At 44.3% G+C, this 21,557-nt stretch overlaps 1 protein-coding gene across 1 annotated transcript; it reads left to right on the top strand.

The window, feature by feature from the left end:
- Positions 1 to 19,737, top strand: LOC130602776 (antigen WC1.1-like). Its single transcript, XM_057415991.1, has 16 exons — positions 1 to 150; positions 4,515 to 4,829; positions 6,747 to 7,052; positions 8,299 to 8,613; positions 9,239 to 9,550; positions 10,046 to 10,363; positions 11,077 to 11,391; positions 13,895 to 14,209; positions 14,973 to 15,035; positions 15,122 to 15,436; positions 15,617 to 15,652; positions 15,947 to 16,084; positions 16,359 to 16,454; positions 16,997 to 17,080; positions 18,420 to 18,575; positions 19,066 to 19,737. The coding sequence occupies exons 1-16, from the start codon at positions 84 to 86 to the stop codon at positions 19,164 to 19,166; spliced, it is 3,252 nt and encodes a 1,083-aa protein (XP_057271974.1). The 5' UTR covers positions 1 to 83; the 3' UTR covers positions 19,167 to 19,737.
- Positions 19,738 to 21,557: the final 1,820 nt, after the last annotated feature.

Consider the following 21,557-nt stretch of genomic DNA (forward strand, 5'->3'; position numbering starts at 1 on the left):
TTGTGAGAGACACTGAACCCCAAGCAGAGTTCGGTCTAGGCAGTGCCTAACAAAGAGTGAAGTTTCATCTGTCTGCTATCAGGATGGCAACAAAAGGACATCTTTCTGTGCCAGTGTTGTGGCTTATCCTCTGCATTCAGGTCTCCCTGGGTAAGTACGTACTTTGTTTCACAGAAGGCAGTGAGATAGGAAAAGAATGTAAATTCAATATAAATAGGTTGTTGTTCCATCAACCTGTAAGGTTAAGTGACAAGAAGGTGTTTAAATGCATTTATGTCTTTGATTCAGATTCCTTGGTGATTCTGAGAGAAAGAAGCTTAAGCCATTTGTAGTAGTTTCATATTTTACTCAGACAACAGTAGCTGGCCATTCTTACAGGAATTTGAGTCCAAGTTTTGTAATGGAAATCAGTGGGATATTCTTATTACTGCCTCCCCTCCCCTCCTAAGGTATTTGTGGACAGAACAAATAATTCCAGGTTTTTATTCCAGTTAAAATTATGCTGCTATGCTCTGTGTGTCCAGTGGAGTTTAGCTGGGGACCATACCATCCCCTCAGCTGCTCATGTATACTGAAAGCTTGTAGCTATTTGTCTCTCTGCTCTTCTGGAGCTGTGTGTACATGTTTGAAGCTCATACCCGCATGATGAGAAAAAGACTTCATGGTTGATACTTTGATGTAGCATGGCCCTAGTGTTAAACGTTCTTACCAATTGTGTGGATGTAGTCACAATTCAAGCAGATGGCAAGAGTAGGCACAGGCCATTCTGGGCAAAGGAGTGTGAAGAACAATATCAAACATTTGTATTTAGGCATCTCTGTAGTCATGTTTGAGTGTCATCTGAGCAGTAATGCAGAAATGAGAGAGTTTTCTTCCAACTTCTTTTTGATAACAGGGAATAGTAACAGAGTGACCAACTGGCAGACGCAAACGACAGTAGCTTTACCTTGACACTATGCTCGGCACCTAGGACCCATGCTTCTGCTCCGACTGTGCTCGCACCCTCACGCTACCGCAGCCCTCTGCTGTTCCCCAGGGAGGGATGCATCAAGCCCTCCCACCTCCTAAAAACCTCCACTTAAGGTCTTGGTGAGGAACGCACGGCTCATTCTCATCCCTGCGGGGTGGATGGGATGAGGGAAACTAGGTCTTGACCTGGAGCAAGCCAAAAATCTGATGCCTTCTTATGCAAGCAGAACCTCACTCTGTGACTAGTACCACTGAATTTAATTTCGTGTTAAGACGAGAGACAACATGTTGCAAGTACAAAGGGATTTTGTAGTTATTCACAATCTCAAATGACAGCAAGCACTGTGATATGTAGAAACACTTCCCTCTTGAGGAAGAAAGGGAAGGCGATGATTTTGACACCATACTGTTTTGAAATCCTTACCCGAAAACCCAAAGCTCTTAATGCAAATTAATTATCTTTTGTGCCTTATCAAGTACCATCATTGATAGGAGATGGTCTCTGAGAAGTGTCTTTCTGGGTTATTTGCAAACTGTACTGTTTTCTGTTTACATTACTGCCCAGTGCTGGGTCATAATGAGTACTGCAGGTTTATCTTGGTACCTGGCCAGGTTCTGATACCTTTCTTGCTTCCAGTGCAATCTGTAGAGTTGGCATGAGGTTACAGAAAGGACCAGCTGCTTCAGAGTCCAGTCAAGGTCCAGCCCCACCAGTACCCAAGAGAGGCAAGCAGGTCAGACCCAGGGGTGACAGCTGGGCTCAACTCTAGTGGCCCACTTGCCTCAGATCATCAGGCAAGTTCATGGTGATGAGGAAAGACCAAGGTCAAGCTGAGAAGTCAGTCTGTGCCCCAGAGTATAGACCAACAGGGCCCATGACCCGGCATGGCTGTGCCTGAACTGAACACAGAAACACAGTGAACTCAGGCAGTGACAGCACTAATCTGGGACCAAAACTACCAGGCTTCTTACGTGTCTGCCCTGTAAACCTTCTATAGCTTCATGGTCAACCTCAATGACTCTCCAGGCCCCAAAAGAAGCTGCCAGTTCTCTTCCGGGATTCACCTGCTCTGTTAGATGCTGAAATTCAAATCTGATCAAAGTGAAGACAAGTCTCAGATGTGGCCATCAACCACTTCCTGACTCTTGTGTGCACTTAGTTTGTACTTTGTCCTTAACATGGAAATACCAAGATCCTGCACGGGTTTTCCACTGTTTGATTTTCCACCCATTTTGTTGTGTCCTCTTTCACGCTTTAAACACCGATGGCTTCCAATTCCCAGGCTTCAGCAATGCCAGCACGGCTTTTCTGTAAGTTTTTTCACTGAGAAGCACAAAGCTCATATCCAACAACCTGGTTACAAGGGGTGCATGAGCAACAACAAGGAGTAACAGATAAACATGGTCAGTACAGAACTGACTGTTAAGGGGCAGACTTCAATCTCTAACAAGTGCTCCAGGCTTCTTAATGCCATCACAAAAGCTGCAGAGCCTCCTTTCCTCTGAAACATAAAATTCCTCTCAAATATTTCAATATGCTATGTGTAATTTGATTGAGCATTTATACCCAGCAAATAATTACATACCCATCTTTGTTTCAGGTTGTCCTGTCTCCTAAGGTTTAAGACACATCTCTTTTCACATTATCACTGCTTCAATGTCTGATTACTGCTTGATAAAATCCTTCTTGTGCAGGAGTCGCTGAAACTGGTAGCATGATAAGAGATAAGGCAGCTACAGCTCTGTTCCCTGAGGTCCAACTAGTAGTGAGGCTAACCTGTAGTCCCAGTAGTCTTGAACATATGTAACACACATATACTTACATACAGGTATGTGCACATGTACACATATAGTCTGTACATGTCTGACCACACATACAGAAAGATGTAGCAGTGACACAAACACACACAGCACCAATTGCCTAATTATGACCAATAGATACACTCCACCTTAACTTCTGTAAGGCCTTTTACATGCTCCCAACACAAATTCTTATGATTAATTGAAGATATATGGATTTAATGGATGGGCTTTTAAATGGGTAAGGAATTGGCTGGATGGCTGCATTGGAAGAGTTGCAGTCAATGGTTCAATGTCAAAATGGAGATCAGTAACAAGTAGTGTCCCTCAGAGGTCCATACTGGGACCAGTACTGTTCAATATCCTTCTTAATGGAATAGGTAGTGATATTTAGTGAGATTGATCTCTGCTGAAAGAGCCCCAGAAAGGGTCCTGACTGCATTACTGGGGTTCCCCCATCTATCTTTGTTCCTCTGTTCGCCTTTGCACATGGAGACAAGCTTTGTATTGCATAAACTAACAAACAGATGACATCCATATTGCTGTTTAATTACAACAACTGGTTTTGATGAAATTTGGCAGATTTAGTTTGGGTTTTTTTTTTGACAGAAGGATTTTTCTTTACATGTCATTACATCTTAGGCTACGTGCTTCAGTTTTTCACCAGTGTTTACTATGTCTGTGTTCCACTGTTTACTGTGTAAGACACAAAATCAGCCCTGTTCCCCTGTGTTTTTTGGGTCCTAGCAGGTCTCTGTGTAGCTTGGCTTCCTAATAACTGCTTCTGTGTCCCGCTATTATTACTGCCTTTGAATGTGACAAAATTATCCCCATGTTTTCCAGCCTTTAAGTCCCTGTGCTAAGCTACCATATAATATTTAAAGCATCTACAGTAGCATTTCAACGCCGTAAAGCAAGAAACCAATACATGCATCTTCCATCTTCAGTCAGGCACTTTATCAAGTGTTCTGTGATGACTGTAATGTTATTTTGTGAGTCCACAGGTAAAAGGATGGGGAAATGTCTATCTGTATCAAAGGAAAGAGGCAGACTTGGGAGCAGAGGAGTAAAAGAGGGTTCTTTAGGCATGAGCCCCACCCCAGGAGGTGGTGGGGCATGAGGAACGACATGAAGACCTGCATGTCTGTCTTCTTCTCATGCTGCTGCACCTCCTGAGATAGCTTGCCCCTCCTCAGGAGTATTTCTTTTCTGTCATCAGATACCTCTAACCAGGGAACCCTGTGGTTAGGGCAAGAGAGAAGGGAAAAAATAAAGAGTATTAGGATATTGAATTGCAAGTAATAGTTTGTCTGAGAAGAAGTTGAGGCAGACAAGGAAAATTGCTTCTTCACGCACTAAAGAACACAGGAATGAAGAAATTTCACGTTCCTCAGTGAACATTTTCAGCTGGATACCATCATGGCAGAACAACAAAGAAAGAAGCCTCTGTGAATCACACAGTAGGGACGTTACTCAGCATTTCCCAGTGCTGATAGGTCAGAAGAAGAGAAAGCTCACCTGTCATTAGAAATAACTTACATTTCAGCAGTGCAGTTAGCTCAAAATCGTAAATACAGATAACTCTCTGTAAAAAAAAGAAAAATCACTTTAAATTAGACTATTTAGAAAGGTGAACCAAATAAGTCTGGTTTAAGAGTAATAACAACCTCATTAACCATCTGCAATAGGTAATTATGATTAGGCACTGTTCTTCCCATAACCTTGCTCTGTCTCTGTGTATGAAGGTGCTGACGAATTGAGGCTGACAAATGGAACTGGCCCCTGCTCTGGGAGAGTGGAGATAAAACACGAGGAGCAGTGGGGAACTGTGTGTGACGGTGACTGGACCATGAAAGATGCTGAGGTTGTTTGTAAGCAACTACAATGTGGATATGCTGTTCAGGCTTTTAATGATGCTTACTTTGGACAAGGATCTGGACCAACATGGTTGTATCGAGTTCTTTGCCGTGGGAATGAATCCGCTCTCTGGAACTGCTCACATGACGGATGGGGTGTTTTTTCCTGCCCACATGCCTTTGATACTGGAGTGATCTGCTCAGGTAAGAAGTCATCTAACCTTCCATAATAGAAAAATGCTATGAGGTGAGATCAAACTTTGTCCTAGCTGGATAAAGCCAAGTACTGCACAGAGGCAGCAATTTCTCCATGGCCTCCACTCAGCCAAAATTAGTTGCACCAGCATTAAGTCTTCTGCTGACTACAAGTGTATGTCTCCTTTTCCTGGGCACAGCACTGGCACAGAATGGAAGAAGACATAGTAAATAACATACAAGAGAAACACTATCTAGTTCTACCACAGCTCACCCAGGCAACAGGAGAACAGTAGTAAACTTGTCTTTGACCAGTAGTGAGTCGGGCTAGATCGAGGTGTAGATGGAGAAGCAAGAAAGTGCTGTGTTATGCCATACACCTGCCCTTCTTCAGATCTTCATGTAGCTAAGATGGGACAGCCTGCAATGGCAAACAAATCCAATGTCTGTATGCTTTCATGCCTTCCTCTGCAAGAGTGGTGAGGCTCTGGCACAGGCTGACCGGTGAACTTGTGAATGCTTCATCCCTGGTGGTGTTCAAGTCTAGGTTAGCCTTGAATAACCTGGTCTAGTGGGAGGTGTACCTGCCCATGGCAGGGGGACCAGAACTAAATGATCTAAGGTCCTTTCCAACCCTAACTATTCTATGATTCTATGTGTTTGGGTTTGCTCTTTGCATAAAGAACCACTGCAAGAGTTTTTTCCTTGCCAGCTTCAGGACTTCATATTTGTCCTTTTTTGATTTTTAGAAGGTTCCTGTCAGCCCGTTAATCCAGCGTGTCCAGGTCCTTCTGAACTGCAGCTCTGCCCTCAGGGTTATCTCCTCCTACCCCCCTCAAATTGATAGAGTGCCTGCCATGACCTCCTTCAGGTTGTTGATAACAATGCTGAACAGAAAGGTCCCAGGAAAGACCCAACAAGTGGTATTCCCTTCTTGCCAGCTGTCAGGTAGACTGAAACCACCTAATCATTAGTATTTGAGTTTGACCATCCAATTACCTTCTTTCCCATGTAGCTGTCCACCCACCCAGGCTGTAACATCCTGGTCTGAACACAAGAATATCGTGCAAGACACTGTCAAAGACCTTGCTAAATTTGAGGTAAATGACATGTGCTGGTTTCCCTTCATCCACAAATCCAGTCACTTTTATCAGAGAAAGTAAAAATACCACACCGGCATGCTTTAACCTTGGTAAATCCATGTTGACTCTTCCTATTCACCGTGTGCCCAGCATTGCGTTACAAGAGTACTCACTCCATGCTTTTCCCAGGCACCAAGGTGAGGATGCCTAGCCTTTAGATTTCCAGACTGTCTTTTTAGCCTTTTCTGAGGATGTACGCAACATTTCCTGTGTCTTCTTTCTGGGGCTTTCTAGTTCCCTATTCATTTCAATACGGGAGTCTCAAGGACACGCACTAGTAAGTGACTTTCTATTTAGAGATTGCTACTTCTCGAGTGTTTGGCAAACAGTCAGAACTCCCCTCCTTCTGTAGCTTCCCAATGATTAAGTATTTTCAAATAATAAGAAATAAGCATTCCCATACATTTTCTCTCTTGTGAGCGGCATACAGGAGTTGCCACAATGATTATTTCCATGTGTCGGCAGAAATCATCATTCTCATGATGCCACTGTTGTATGTTCAGGTGAGATTCTGGACTCATGGACATAATTTACTTGTGTCCTACATGCCTTCTTCCTGTCAACCCACAGTTCAGAGCCTTTGCATGTTTCTGTGGTTCTCAGTGTTCTTAGGTGCTTCAGCAGCATACAGGAATTGCCACAATGATTACTTCCACGTGTCAGCGGTCCTCAGAGAAGTGACATGTGTCTTGCATGTGAAGGTGTGGGATTTATTAAACTAGGTCAGTGCAAGCAACTCTTGATGCTGGATTTCTTGTTTTGGTTTGGTTTGTGTTTTCTCCAGGTTTCACTGAGCTGCGTTTGACTGGAAGGGACACCGCCTGCTCAGGACATCTGAAAGTAAAGCGAGAAACTTGGGTTACAGTCTGCTTTTCACACATCGATTTCAAAACTGCCTCTGTTATATGTAATGAGTTAGAGTGTGGAGAGGCTGTGGATATCTCGAGAGGAGCTCCCCTTGGTGACAAAGCTGAACTGATCTGGCAAGAAAAGTTTCACTGTCTAGGGAATGAGACTCACCTTGCACACTGTTCCAGAACGTTGCTCCATAGTAAGACATGCTCTCATGATGCCACTGTTGTATGTTCAGGTGAGAGTCTGGACCCATGGACATAATTCACACGTGTCTTCTTCCTGTCAACCCACAGTTCGGAGCCTTTGCATAGTTCTGTGGTCCTCAGTATTCTTAGGTACTTCTCCTGCTAAATCCTGAGCCATCAAAGGAAGGCCAGGAAGTAATAGAGCAGCCCCACAATCTCTCATACATTCTACTGAGGGCCTGCTTTTCTAACCACTTCTGCATCAGGGATGCAAATCTCAAAAGGGCTGTATTTTCCTTCATGATACTAGAGGCATGCACTCAGTAGTGCTGAGAATTCCTTCTGTGTCTTTATGTACATTACGGGAGAGATGGCCAGAGCAGACACACAGGAACATTTTCCCTGCTGCCAGTGTGTATGTTACTCATGTACTTCAGTTAAGGATAAAACCAGGATAGGTGCCATGCCTCCTAAAGCTCAAAGGAGGCATAAGTTACAAATCTATGTTAAAGAGTCGTCAGGGGTCTGGATGACTATATTTGTGACTCCTCAGCTTTGGCTGGGGAGCTGTGGCAGCTAAATGGACCAGTTGAGGTATCAGTAACCAACAGGTTACCATCCTGCACATGGGATCAGAAATCCAGGTCTCATTAGGGGAGTACAATACAAGGACCAGGCAAGGGTAAGAAGTTACAGTGTGAGACGATAGACAGACTGCATGGGGCTGGCACAGGACACCACAGCCCTACCTGTGGCACACTTAAATTATTGTGACTATGCCAATGGGTATGGACTGTTGTGTTCAGAGCCTTGCACAGCAGCATAGATGAAAGCTGAAAACTGCTCACTGCAGTTGCTGCTTACCGGGATGACCAGCTACTGGGAGAGGGAGTGCTACTGGTAGCTGCTACTTAACATTACTCACATGCTCCAAACACAAGGAATGCTGGATCTGCCTCTGCAAGAAAAGGTGTTGCAGGGTAGCAACGTTATTGTTGGAGGAGGAGAGAGCAGAGCAGAGCAGAGGAGGAGAGACTGAACTCAAAGTCAAAAAACATGTAGTCATGTAGTGCAAGCTACAACACGGACAATAAGGGTTTAGGGTTATTTTTCAGAGTTGTCTTAGGAACATTCTGGTCTAACATTCTTCCAAGTAACCAGAGGCATAGTGAGTGCTAGTTCCTTGCAGCTAGTTCCTTGCAGCTAGATCTCTCTTACAATTTTCAATGCAAAAGCACAAAAACCCCACCAAACCCAAAACTCCAACCCTGCTGAGCTCCTTTTTCCTTCCTGCAGGCTATGGTGGGTACAGGTTGGCAAATGGCAGTACCTCATGTTCAGGGAGAGTAGAGCTTCTTCATGGCGGCACGTGGGGAACCCTGTGTGACTACCTGTGGGATTTACCAGCTGCCAATGACCTTTGCCAGCAGCTGGACTGTGGGGTTGCCCTACAGATACCAGACGGACAGTCCTTCGGGAAAGGAAATGGATCTGTCTGGAATGGGACATTCAGCTGCAAGAAGAATGCCTCACATCTGAGAGACTGTTCTGTGAGTGTGCTAGGTCGTGATGAATGCCCCGCTGGAAAGGATGCTCGTGTAGTGTGTTCAGGTGAGCACTGGAAAAGTCTAAGAGCAGAACAGAACTCCTTTTTTGAGGAAAAATATGGACCCAAACTCCAGAGGATCTATGTGAGCCAAGCTATCATGTCTGGTCTCTGGACAGTCCCCAAAAAGGCAAAGTAAACTATCAGATGTAGGCTCCAACTGGAGAGAACAGACAGGAGTAACTAGATGATCTTATGGTCCTTTCCAACCCTAACTATTCTATGAGTCTATGAGTAGTAGGAGACAAGACTGGAGACAGTTACACGAGTCACATAGCTGAGGGAAGAACTGAAGATCTGGTTCACGTTTGGGTGAGGCCCCAGGGTGCATAGCTGGAGGCACTAGGTGAGACTGGTCAGAATAACTAAGGTCTATTGGTTCACCCAGAGCCCTGAAACCTAGTGCCCCACGTTTAAAAACTGCAAAGGGGAACAGCTCCTGGTTTCTAGTCATCCTTCTCAGTAAAATAGGGTTGATTGAAGTCTAGTTATGAGTATGGGAGTTCCAGTGGGCCGGTGGAGTATTTTATTACTGAATACTAAGGAAAACTCATTCCCATGTCCCAGTCACTTTCAGGTCATGACCATGAGTACATACGTGACATCTCAGTACTCAATTCTTATATTCAGGGTGCCCAGGGGGCAGGTTGGTGAATGGCACCACCTGCTCTGGCAGAGTGGAGATCCGCCATGGAGACACATGGGGAAGTCTATGCCGATCCCACTGGACTTTGAAAGCTGCCAACGTTCTCTGTCATCAGCTGAACTGTGGCTATGCAAAGTCAATCCAGACAGGAGATGATTTTGTGGACGGGGATGGGCCTCTATGGAGAGATGCTTTTCACTGTGATGGGACAGAGTCCTGCCTGTGGGACTGTGCTCAAGTGACTTTGGGAAATCCAAGCTGTTCAGCCAGAGAAGCAGCCACTGTTATTTGCTCAGGTAAGGCAGGAGTGGGCTTTTACAGGTAGTGCAACTTCAGACCAAAGCAGCATTTGTGATGTTACTGCCAAGCAAGTCTGGTATGTCCCTCTCCCTATCTTACCCCTTTTCTTCTCCCCTCCTCAAGTTCCCTCCCTTTTCCCTTCCCTTCCTTTCCCTCCCGTTCCATCCCTTTGTCCTTCCCAATCCTATTTGCCCCACCCCTCCAGTCTTTGTTTCAGCATAGAAACTTCATTTAGTAGAAGGACTCACTGTGCCTGACTCTTCATGGGATTTAGTCTTTAAGCCGGGGGAGACTTTCTCACTTCCCATTGCAGACCCTTATGTGCATGAAAGCAAACAGCCTTAACAGAGTCTGTCTCCTTTAAGCAGTACTGAGAATTACTATTTTACTAACATAGAAATTTGTGTTCTATCTTTGTCCTGCATGTTATTTCTACTGCAATAAGAGCAGTAGATGTTATTCAATACATTTTCCAACTCTCTTGAGTCCAGGTCTTGCTGAATCACTCAGACTCTCAGGTGGTGAGAGCCGCTGTGATGGGCGAGTTGAAATCTTACTCCATGGCACATGGAGCAGGGTCCTGGATGATGACTGGGATGTTAAGGATGCTCATGTGGTATGCAGACAACTAGAGTGTGGAATTGCCAAGAAAGCCTATTACCTTCCAAGGTCTAAGCGAGGCATCGGTGTTGTTGGCTTAAGAAGCGTCCAGTGTGCTGGAAATGAGACTCAGCTGATGCTCTGTAAGACTTCCCATTCTCACACAGTGCCATCAGGAGTTGCTGAAGATGTTGGTGTGGTTTGCTCAGGTGAGTTACTGTGCAAAAGGTACACAATGGGTTAAATCAGCCCACTTTGTGGTCTCACCAAAGCTTAAACAGGCATGGGTCTGAGCTTCTAATATCTACCTGTTTGTATATTCTAAGGGACAAATGATAGTTAAGGAAGCAAGTGTAACTGATATCATGCTTTCTTCATCTGAATTTCTTACAGAATTTATCTCACAAAATCAAGAGAAATAATGGAATATAGGAGCCATAAGGATACTGATTTGCCCAACATTGCCACACATTCTGACTGTCACTTAGGAATTAAATAGGTTTTCTTGTGTGACATTTCCTTATTTATAGGTACCTGCAGCCTTTGTAAAGTAAATTGGAACCGTTTCTACTCTTATTTTGTAACCCATCTGTAACAGTAATTGTTTCTAAGTGCGTTTAGATAGAAAACAGCTTCTCCAGCTTTCTAAGGTAAGTTGATCTCTGAATATACTTAGTATGACCAGACACTCCTTGTTTGCAGTTTTTCACAGTAATTATTCAAATATTTACCAGATTCAGGAGTAGACCTTTCCCTTTATGTGGTTTTAGCTCCTCAGGAGTTCTGTCCAAGAAGCCGTAACAGAAGAGCTGGAATATAACAAGAACACGATGCCTTAAAAGTGCTTTAAACATACAGCCATAACATGCACCTGTGTATTATTGTTCTGTTTCAGGTTGACAGATGGGTTTTCTTCCTGCAGGTAGCAGACAGATCAGGCTGGTGAATGCAACAAAGCGTTGTGCTGGGAGAGTAGAGCTTTATCATGATGGCACCTGGGGCACCATCTGTGATGATAACTGGGACCTATCGGATGCTAATGTTGTTTGCAAGCAGCTGGGATGTGGACATGCCATCAAGGCATTTGACTCTGCTCATTATGGGGAAGGCTCAGGACAGATCTGGCTGGATGATGTAAACTGCACTGGGGCTGAATCTGATCTCTGGGCATGTCCTGCTAGGGCATTGGGCCATCACAACTGCCAACACAAAGAGGATGCTGGAGTCCTATGCTCAGGTGTGTTCAGAAAATCCTTTTCTGAGCCTGCGGATTGAAAAGGGAGGGTTGCATAAAGGGGAAGAAGAGATTATCAGAAACTTCCTTGGACAGCCTCTTGCTTTCTTGACTACAGGCGTAGCTGATCAGCATATCCCCTTGGCCCCACCAAAATGGCTAAGCATGGTATGGGGGATTGAGGACAGAGAAGGGTGCTTAGTTTTGTCTTGGGAAGACATAATGCAAGCAATTAGGCAGTGTGATGTCTGTGGAATGAATATAACATACAGTGTGAGATGAAACAGTATGCACAGTGAGAGAAATGAAAGTTTGGAGATGCTTAACAAGTGGATTATATGTACCAACCCTTTCCTCCCCAGCAACATCGTCAGATGCTATGTTCTCATAGTGGTAGAGCATCACAAGGGTGGCTAGAAGGTTTCCCCACTCAGCAAACACAAGTATCACCTTAGAAGAATCAAACAGACACTATCTGTTGGCACCATGAAATGCTGCTTAGGCAGGAATCATACAACCTAAGTAATTATAATACAGGCTGGGGAATGGAGGGATAGAGCTCCCCTGAGGAGAAGGCTTGGGGATAATGGTGGGTGAGAGATTGGACATGAGAGGGCAATGTGCACTTGCAGCGTAGAGGCCAATCCTATCCTGGGCTGCAGCCAGAGGAGTGTGACTAGCAGGTGAAGGGAGGTGATTCTGCCCTGCTCTGAAGACAATACACCTGGGGTACCGCATCCAGCTCTGGAGTTCCCAGTACAGGAAAGACAGGCACCTGTGGAGAGGGTCCAGAGAAGGGCCACAAAAATTATCAAAGCAATCGAACACCTCTCCTATGAGGAAAGGCTGCAGAAGAGACGATCATGGGGAGACCTTATTGCTGCCTTTCAGTACTTAAAAGGGACCTATGAGAAAGATGGGGAGGGACATTTTAGCAGGGCCTCTTATTCTGATGATAGGACTAGGGGTGATGGTTTTAAACTAAAAGAGGGGAGATTCAGGCTGGATATGAGGAAAGAATTCTTTACAATGATGGTGATAAAACACTGGCACAGGCTGCTCAGAGAGATGGTGGGTGCAGCATCCCATGGCACATTCAAGGCCAGGCTGGATGTGGTTCTGGGAAACCTGCTCTGGTTAAGGATGTCCTTGCTTCTTGCAGGGGACTTGGACTAGAGGAGCTTTGGAGGTCCCTTCCAACCCAAACTATTCTATGATTCTCCAGTTACAACCATGCAATAATGAGCAGAGTGGGTACATGGCGAGGCAGCTGGAAAAGTAGAGCTGTGCAATGGTTTACTCATGCAGCCCAAAAGACCTGAGCTCATTTAGGTACTGGATAAGTACTGGACAGCCCTTCCCCTGGATTGGGAAGCCTGAAACTGCTGAAACCCCTCAGAAAATAAGTCTCTATTGCTTGAAGAGCAGGGTTTACTTAGTGGTTTGTCTTTGGACTAATGAAATAGGAGCCTTTACATAAAATAAGTAGAAGAAAGTAATCGTACTTTACCTCATATACTACCTTCTTGTTTATGTGGTTTGCAGGGACAAGGTCTGAATCTAGTAATAAATAGATGCTGAGATTGGTATGATGTTAACTCCTATAATGTGGTTCCCAGAATGAGAGGCATAGTTTTATTGACTACACGTGCACATTGTTACAATGTCAATACCTATTATCTGGAACTAATGGTAGATTTTATAATGTATGTATTTTATGATTATGATGATGGTAAAGTGGAGTTTATAGTGGATGCATATTCAAATGCTTCTTAAATAGGTGCTTCACAGAGGTGAGTGGTGAAATACATTGGCTACAAGTGGCAGGGTTTCAGTCACTGGAGGCTGCGGGGCTGCCCTGTGCTTCTGCAGGGGAGCAATTCCAGCTGGCTCTGAAAACATTGTAAACAAGTCATTGCCCACCAAAACTTCAACAAATCTGAGCAGAAAACAATAGAATTATAGACTACCAAGTTGGAAAGGACCTCAAGGACCACCTGGTCCAGTGTTCCTAGGCAAAGCGTGACCTAGCCTAGGTGTCCCAGCACGCTGTCCAGCCAAACCTTAAAAGTTCCCAGTGCTGGGGAATCCACTCCTCCCCTGGGGAGATGATTCCAGTGGCTGATGGTTCTCATTGTGAAAATTTTTCCTCTTGTGTCCAGTCAGAATGTCCCCAGGAATGACTTGTGCCTATTACCTCTCATCTTTTCCACGTGACTCCTCGGCACCTATGCTTCAACATACCGAAGAAATATGCCTGTAACTGAGGGTGTAACCATCACTGTTGTTTGTTGATGTACAAACTGATGAATGCTGCCTACCCATAGAGGGTCGCTGTACAACTTTTGGGTTTAAGGGTCTGTCACTTTTAAAGTGGTTTCCTCTGGCACTTTCTCATTCAGAATGATGAATAGGATTGTTTGCAGATTCTGGGTTTCAGTCATCACAGACAAGTTCCTAGCAGAGTCAGGCCCCTCTAATTCAATTTTTATGTCTTAACTTCTAGAGTTCCTGGCTCTGAGGCTGGTGAATGGCAATGACTGTACTGGGAGGCTAGAAGTTTTCTACAATGGGACATGGGGGAGCATTTGTTCCAATCGGATGTCTCAACTCACTGCAGTAACTGTGTGCAAACACCTGAACTGTGGAGATGGTGGGGAAATCGCAAGAGACTTTGAATACGGCAGAGGTTCTGGGCCCACGTGGCTGGACCACATTGAGTGCACTGAGCAACAAAGCTCTCTCTGGCAATGTCAGTCAGACCCCTGGAATGCTCAGTCATGTGATAATCCAGCAGAAGAGACCCATATTTCTTGCACTGGTAATTAGAAATGCATCTGTACAGGACTGCCTAGATATATACATAAACCTATGCACGCATTTAGGGACATTGCAGTAAATACATCATGTTCATTTGTTATCTTATATATATTATTTCTAGTCTCATGCAAATGACATGAGAAAATGTTTTTTCTTCATCTATATCCCTGACCTAAATGAGTGCATTAAAATTATATGAGTGTCATTGAGTGCAGTTACCTGGGAGAAATCCCAAGGAACTCCGTCATAGGATAGTACCATTGCATATTTTTAAAGCAAAAATCTATGATAGAAAATCAGTCTGAGAGATCTGAGTTAGGATCAGACTTCTCAAGAAGTCTAGAGGCATGTATGTATTTCTACATGTAAGGAGGGATATCAGTGCATATGTACATGTACTCATATGCATGCGTGTAGCCATGACAAAATGTATGTATTAGTTCAGTTCTAAAGGTCCATTTCTAATGCCTGCTCTTATGACAGTATTTCATACCTGCGGGTTCCCAATATAATATAAATGAGTCCTAGATGACATTCAGATCTCCTGAAAGGGATTGCAACTGCCTCATACAAGAAGGGACAAAGCACAGTCATCAGGAAGGTTATCTTATTCATAGCAGTAGCCAAAGAGCGATCCACCAAGTACTAGATAGGCCGTGGATCTATTATAGGGAAAAAACCCCACCTTTATGATTAATTTTCAGGCATTTTATACTCCTTATCTCTTTTCAGAGAATATTTACTTCAGTATTTCAATTCTGCAGGAAGAAAAGAGGCAACATCTCTAGCCACATTTGCTGAGTGTCCAAACTCTACAAGCTGTTCAGGTACATTCACCTCTTCATTTCTCCTTATTGGTCCCTATGGACCTTCCTGCTGTTTCAGTAACACAGAAGGTTTCTGTGTTTTCCAGACAGGGAGAAGTTACGACTCATAGGAGGAGAGTATGGATGTTCAGGCAGAGTGGAGATTTGGCAGCAAGGCTCTTGGGGAACAGTCTGTGATGATTCCTGGGATTTGGCAGATGCTAATGTTGTATGCAGGCAGCTGGGCTGTGGATCTGCTCTGTCTGCTCTGAGTGAAGCTGCCTTTGGGGAAGGGACTGGTCCCATCTGGTTGGAGAAGGTGCACTGCAAAGGAACAGAACTATCTCTTTGGGACTGTCCTGCCAAACCTTTGTTTGGCAAAAACTGTGATCATAAAGAAGATGCTGCTGTGGAGTGCTCCGGTTAGTGACTGGTCCTTTGCTTCATGACACAGATCTGTGAAGGAGGGGGAACATTATGTCAGCTGTACATCCCATTGACTAGCTCCTTCATAATTTGACTGCAGGAACCTCACAAATGATGTGTTCTCCCTATTTTTCACACTTGCCTCTTTCTTATCTGCACTTGCCTTCTTTTTGCAGGTGTAACAGAAACAACAGCATCACCCACTAGAGCAGGTAAAACATTCTTCCTTCCCCTTTCTTTCTCCCACCAAATGAGGATTTAATGTCCCTGATACTGCATAGCAGGTAACTCAGCAGTACATTCCAGGTCATTGGAAAGCAGCTCCCACAGCCTTTTGTAAATGAGAGCCAAGTGGAACTATCCCCACTGCTGAATTCTAGCTGCTTGAGCAGGACCCACAATTGGGCAGCAGGTGACCTGCTAGCGTGGGCACAGCAGGAGGCTACAGAGGAGCAGCCCTTTTGATTGCCTGATTCTCGACCTGTTGCTTCTTCATTTCCATTCAGATCCTCCCCGCCGCCCTGCAACAGGGAGCACGAGACTTTCAACACCTATCATCCTCTGCATCGTCCTGGGGGCCCTTCTCTGCCTGGTCCTTGCCATTCTTGCTGGACAGATCCAACGTGCCAGAGCACAGCAGAAAGGTGGGTCCCTCAGGACTTGTATGAAATGCCTCCTTGACATGGCTGGTGAGTGTTTATTTGGCTGGGGGTGGGTGACTGAGATGAATGGCATCTGCTGCCACACTGAGAGTTTCACTTACCATCTGGCAGCGCTCATCCTCAGTCAGCATCTCTCAGTGACTTTCCAGGTACCAAACAGGCCATGGTAGACCCCCTTAAGTCACTTGTCCTTTTCATGACCCTACCCTGAGTATGAGCAGAAACTGTGTTGGTGATTATTGCCTTTTAATTCCAGGCTCCAGACTATCCTATGACCCCTTCTCTGAAGCTGTCTATGAAGAGATCGACTATAATGTGACGAAGGAAAAGCAGGGCATAACTGGCCTCTCAGGTCTGTATGTCTTGCTCTTGTCAAGGGAAAATTCCTCCCGGTGGCCCCGATCCCAGTGTGGTACTTTGACACCTCCCAAACCTACTGGGAAACCGAAAATTCCTAGATCTGAGGAGAGGTGTTTCCTCCCCACTGGATTAAGCCAATTCCTCTCCTAGGAACAATTCATCCTTGTCCGAAGCCGTAAAACACAGATCAGTGTTACAGTTTACACAAACAACTCTTGCTGCACCTATTTAAAGCAGGAACATATAAAGGAATAATTTTTATCTCCCTCCCAGCAACTCTGTGTCCCTGTAAGCTTCCTCCTCTTGATCGCTTTTCTCCCTTCATGGCTTACCACCTCCATGAGACACAGAGGTGTTATGGGGCCCTTGAAGGATTCTTGGCTATTCCTCTGGAAACCCTTTACTTTGTAGGAATAATACTGCCTGAGAACCTGTTGGACTTGGATGGTATATACATGAGACCTCTTTCCCTCATGAAGTCTTAGCAGCTAAGGAGAGTTTACTCTGATACCACATTCTTTCTCATTTGCCTAGATTCTTATTCAGAGAGTTCAAAAACAAAAGCACAGTTTTATAGCGGGGACAGTGATGAAGCAAATGGTCCTGGAGCAACTCAAGGTAATGGATAATGGGGACCTACAAAAGAAGAGACCCAAAATCAGGGTAGCTTTTAATTTCCAAAGCATTCTTGGTGATTATTTTTTTAGTTTTTGCTGCACTTCATGTCTACTAATGATGCTTTGATGTGAACCAAAAGTTTCTGATTAACGCTTATGGTGGAAGAATGCTATGCAACCTCGTATCCAAGTGCTAACGTTCTCTTCTATATATGAAATTGAAAAGAAATGTTTGCTGGTAGTATTGCAGTCTTCACAGGACCCAGTCACATGAACCCAACAATTCGACAACTGCAACTGTAGCAGCTTCTCCTCTGAAATAAACGGGGAGGATCAAGACAATAAAAAAGCATGCTCCAAATGAGAATATTGACATAGGATTGGAATTGATTTGGGAATTTTAATCCAAGGGAGCTGAAGAAAAGGCGATTTGCCAGACATGAGGGGTTTGTGGGGTTTTTTTGTTTGGAAAAGCTGTGGGTGAACAAGTGTTTGGAGAAGAACTGAGTTTTCCTAGAGCTGATCAAAAAGCTCTCTTAGCTATTGCCTGGTCTCTGAGAGATCAGCTGTCATAGGCACAAGCAGTTTTGGACCTCACCTGCTCATATCCCAGACTCTCTGTGCTACCACGTCTTTAATTTTATTTTTTATTGCTTTTCTTATATTAAGGTTTTTTATTATTTAAAATTAAACTAAAAACTTTCCCTTACTTGCTTTAAAATGCTTATCAATAAGATAATTATGCCAAATAAGATCTTTTTCTAATTCAGATTGAATACTGAGTATAAGGTAAAAGTGAAATAGGAATGCTTTGATTGACCTTTCATTTTATATATGCATTATTTGTATGTCTGTGTTTGTATGTACATACGATAAAACAGTGAAGCAAGGGATGGATTCCAGTTAAGTACAGATCACAGAGATAGCTGCCCCTGAGGAATCAGACAGCTGGCTACTCACAGCACTGAGGTTGATGGAGGGGCTATTCAATGAAAAAGGATTTAGCTAGATGGCTGCATCTATAGAGTGGCTGTCAATGGCTCAATGTGAAATGGAGATCACCAAGTGGTGTCCCTCAGGGGTCCATACTAGGACTGGTACTGTTCAATACCCTTCTTAATGATACAGGTAGTTGTATTGAGTTCATCCTCAGCAACTATTGGAACTATATTATTGTTGTCTGGAATACCTTAGAGTCCTCAGCAGGGTTCTTAGTTTATTATTGCTCATTATCATGATGACAATGTCAGCATTACAGGCCCTTATGGCTGGATCATCAGCTACTGCTTTCTCTAGAGGAAGATCTCTCCCTGTTATAGTTAATACCTGTACTTTTCCAGAGGTCTCTCCATTGCCTGAAAATGCCCTCCTGGAAGATAGTTATGATGATGCGACAGAAGCTCCTGGACCTAAAGATGCTCCTTTTTTGGAGCAAAATGATCAGGAAGTCATTGGGATCCCTGAAGAAAGTGACAGAAACAAGGATTCACAGACAGGTGAGGAAGAGCAGGCTGTTGGTTTTCATAATCTATAGTTACTGTACTGAACTCAGGGAAAATCAAGGTGGAGGGGTACCTCAAGGTATCACCTAGGCTCTACCTAACCACTAGGAACACGACCTACCTGCACAAGGAGTGTAAGTTAGATGTTTATTGTTCTGCTCTTGCAGCCATTCAGTAGCAGTGTTTCCACAACCTCTGCAGGTGATCTATGCTGTGTTTTATGTTTTCCTTACACCTATAAAACTATTGCCTGTGGCCTAACCCAAGTCTTGACTGCTGCAAATTAGAATTGTTACTTCTTAGTACAATGACCATGTGTATGTGTAGCAGGAGGCAGAATCAGGCAAACATTTCTCATAGCCATGCATATGTAAGGTTTTGATTTCTGGAGGAGCCAACTGATAGCCCATGCTGGAAGCTGCAGAACCATGTAATATGCTCAGGATGTGCATTTATCTCAGTGTTCTTCCCTTCCTGTTTTCAGGCTGGAGTCCTACTGTGTCAGGAAACAGGACCTCTGCAGCTGACAGACATTCATCCCCTGCTCTTGAAGATACGGGTTATGATGACATTGAAGAGCTGTGACACTGATAGAGACCACTGAGTTGTACCAACCACCTTTGTTAATACACCTCTGTTAATGGAATGCTAATCGGGTACCAGCAGAACCCAAACAACTTGCATTTAGGATTAGTTCACCTAAGTTTGGTTTATTTGCAGAGAAGTGATTACATATTTAGAAGACACACAAGCATGACTGTTAAGAACATCTCTCTAATTTCCCTTATAATTTCCTGTTGTCAAGACTCCCTGGACAGTTTTTGCTTTTTATTTTACAATATTTTTCACTGTATTTTTTTTTCTACTGAATTGGTTTTTCAACTTCCGATATTTGATCAGAAATCGTTTAAAGATGTCCTCTCAAATTTATGCTTCTCCTCCCAGATCCATGAGACAGCTTGTTGGAGTTTATTAGGAACGGAAACTGAGCTGTAAGAAAATCATCAAAGCTCCAGTTCATCTTTCGGATACTCTTGCTTGTCACACACAATGTGAGGACTAGAACTGATTTTTGAGGTGCTGCTTTGAGAGATGAGAAACTCAACAAGAGGTTAATTCTCATCCTCACTTTAGATGTAGGTCTGTCATCTGAGTTATGTACAAGTGAATCACGCATTTGATTTGAAGCTTCTCTTTTCTCCCTCTTTCCCATGACTTACTTCCTCCCAGACTCATACCAATTATATAGTGAGTTCAATTTCTTTCCACAAACGGCAAGTGGCGGTCATACCTACAGGTGCCTGTTATGTCATTTCTTCTAATCACATGAAGGCAGATTGAAAAAGACATCACATTGATGGAATAGAAGGTGAGGTATTGCTGTCGTGGCTCCTAATGAAGTTTTTTTCAGGTCTTGAATGTGAGAGCATGCTTTAATGAACCTTATTCAGATCAACTAAGTCTCATAGAAGTAATACCTGCAAGAGTCACCATAATGTAGATGAGACTCTTCTTTGTACATGAAAACAGCAGTGGTTCTAGCCATCATGATACATAAAGAAATGTGAGTTTGTCCCAAACAGCTGAGAAGACACACAGACAAGCAAACCCTTTCCCAAATAATCTCACTAACCTCATTAGCTCAGCATCAGGACAACCCTGTGCCAAGGACTGAGGCAGAAGAGACTGGACTGAGATGAACTGAATACTTCTTTGTATTCAGTGAGTATCCTGGCAAATCTACACTTCCTTCCCTGTCTGCCTTCTTTTCAGCACCGAGTGGAGTTTCCTGTGGAATATTGTGAGAGCACTGGAGCGTTCCGTACTGCTATGATTTTGTGACGCATAGGATGCTTCTATCTGTGTAACTTTCTCCTTTCCAAGCTGGCCTGGAAGTAGTGAGAAGGAAATTCAAAAGGACAGGCAAGTCTGGCAAAGATAAGGCACTTCATTCAAAGAGATCCTAAGGGAATGCAACCACCTTGACATCTAAATCCAGTCAAGAACCAACACCCTCATACTGTCCCTGCTCCACCTGATCTGAACAAAGATCCACTAGGTACAACATGGATTCGCCCCACAGCTGGGCTAAGACACTCTGGCTACCGAGCAGATAGTTACTGGATCCCAGTCTCTTCAGTTGCTGGCATGTGGTCATAGAAGCCCCTGCGGCCACAGCCTAACTCCAGCTGCTGTTACAGACACATACATACACTCATAATTCACACTGACACACACATACATACACTCATAATTTCCCAGCAGTTGGCTGGGACTCCCCCATTCCCCTCTGGTAGCCAAGTCTTTCTGTGCGCTTGCCCTTTGAGACAGATACGCAGAGCTTACTGGGACACCCCTGGTCCCTCTGGCAGCCAAGTCATGTTTGCAACCCTTTTTATCCCCTTATACCTCTAATTTCACACAGCTATTCCTCCCCAAACCACTCAGATTCATACCTTTCCCTGTCGTTGTTTCCTCCCAGAAAGACCCCTACTGTAAAACCCTACAGTCCCCTGGGACTCAGACCCTTTTGCAGTATCCCTTCCCTCCAACAGTCCTGCTCCTGCTGACTTCATGAGTCCCTAGACCATGGGGCTGACGTCTGTCCCGGGACAGCCCTTGGTAGGGCAGGACCGTGTGTTCCACCTCCAGAGAGACCCAGTCTGGGTTCTCACGTGCCACTGAGGTGCCCTGAGCACCTCTGCACTTGCAGAGATGTACCTGCGGCATGCTCCTGCGATAGGCTTGGAAGTAGGCAGGGCAGGGGACCCCCCCACCCACCATTGTCTTTCTGTGCTCCTCTGTGGATGTGCAGAGTATTGGTTTTACCTGATAACCTACAATTAAAACCTGGAAAGACTCATGTCTGAGTGGGAGGTTGCTAAGGGAGCTTAGAGCACAGTCCATAGACCAAGCCTCTGCGGATAATCGAGGGACTCATGCATGTAACAACGATTGTGGGAGAAGCGTGTAAGT

This window comes from Pezoporus wallicus, unplaced genomic scaffold (genome assembly GCF_028554395.1).
Source record: "Pezoporus wallicus isolate ANWC-B61680 ecotype Strahan unplaced genomic scaffold, APGP_CSIRO_Pwel_v1 contig_6814, whole genome shotgun sequence".
NCBI lineage: Eukaryota > Metazoa > Chordata > Aves > Psittaciformes > Psittacidae > Pezoporus > Pezoporus wallicus.

Excerpts from the sequence above, each read along its gene's own strand:
- LOC130602776 (XM_057415991.1), top strand. The coding sequence starts at position 84 with ATGGCAACAAAAGGACATCTTTCTGTGCCAGTGTTGTGGCTTATCCTC. Across the intron at positions 11,392-13,894 it reads TGCTGGAGTCCTATGCTCAG|AGTTCCTGGCTCTGAGGCTG; the intron begins GTGTGTTCAGAA and ends CTTAACTTCTAG. Across the intron at positions 17,081-18,419 it reads TGGTCCTGGAGCAACTCAAG|AGGTCTCTCCATTGCCTGAA; the intron begins GTAATGGATAAT and ends GTACTTTTCCAG.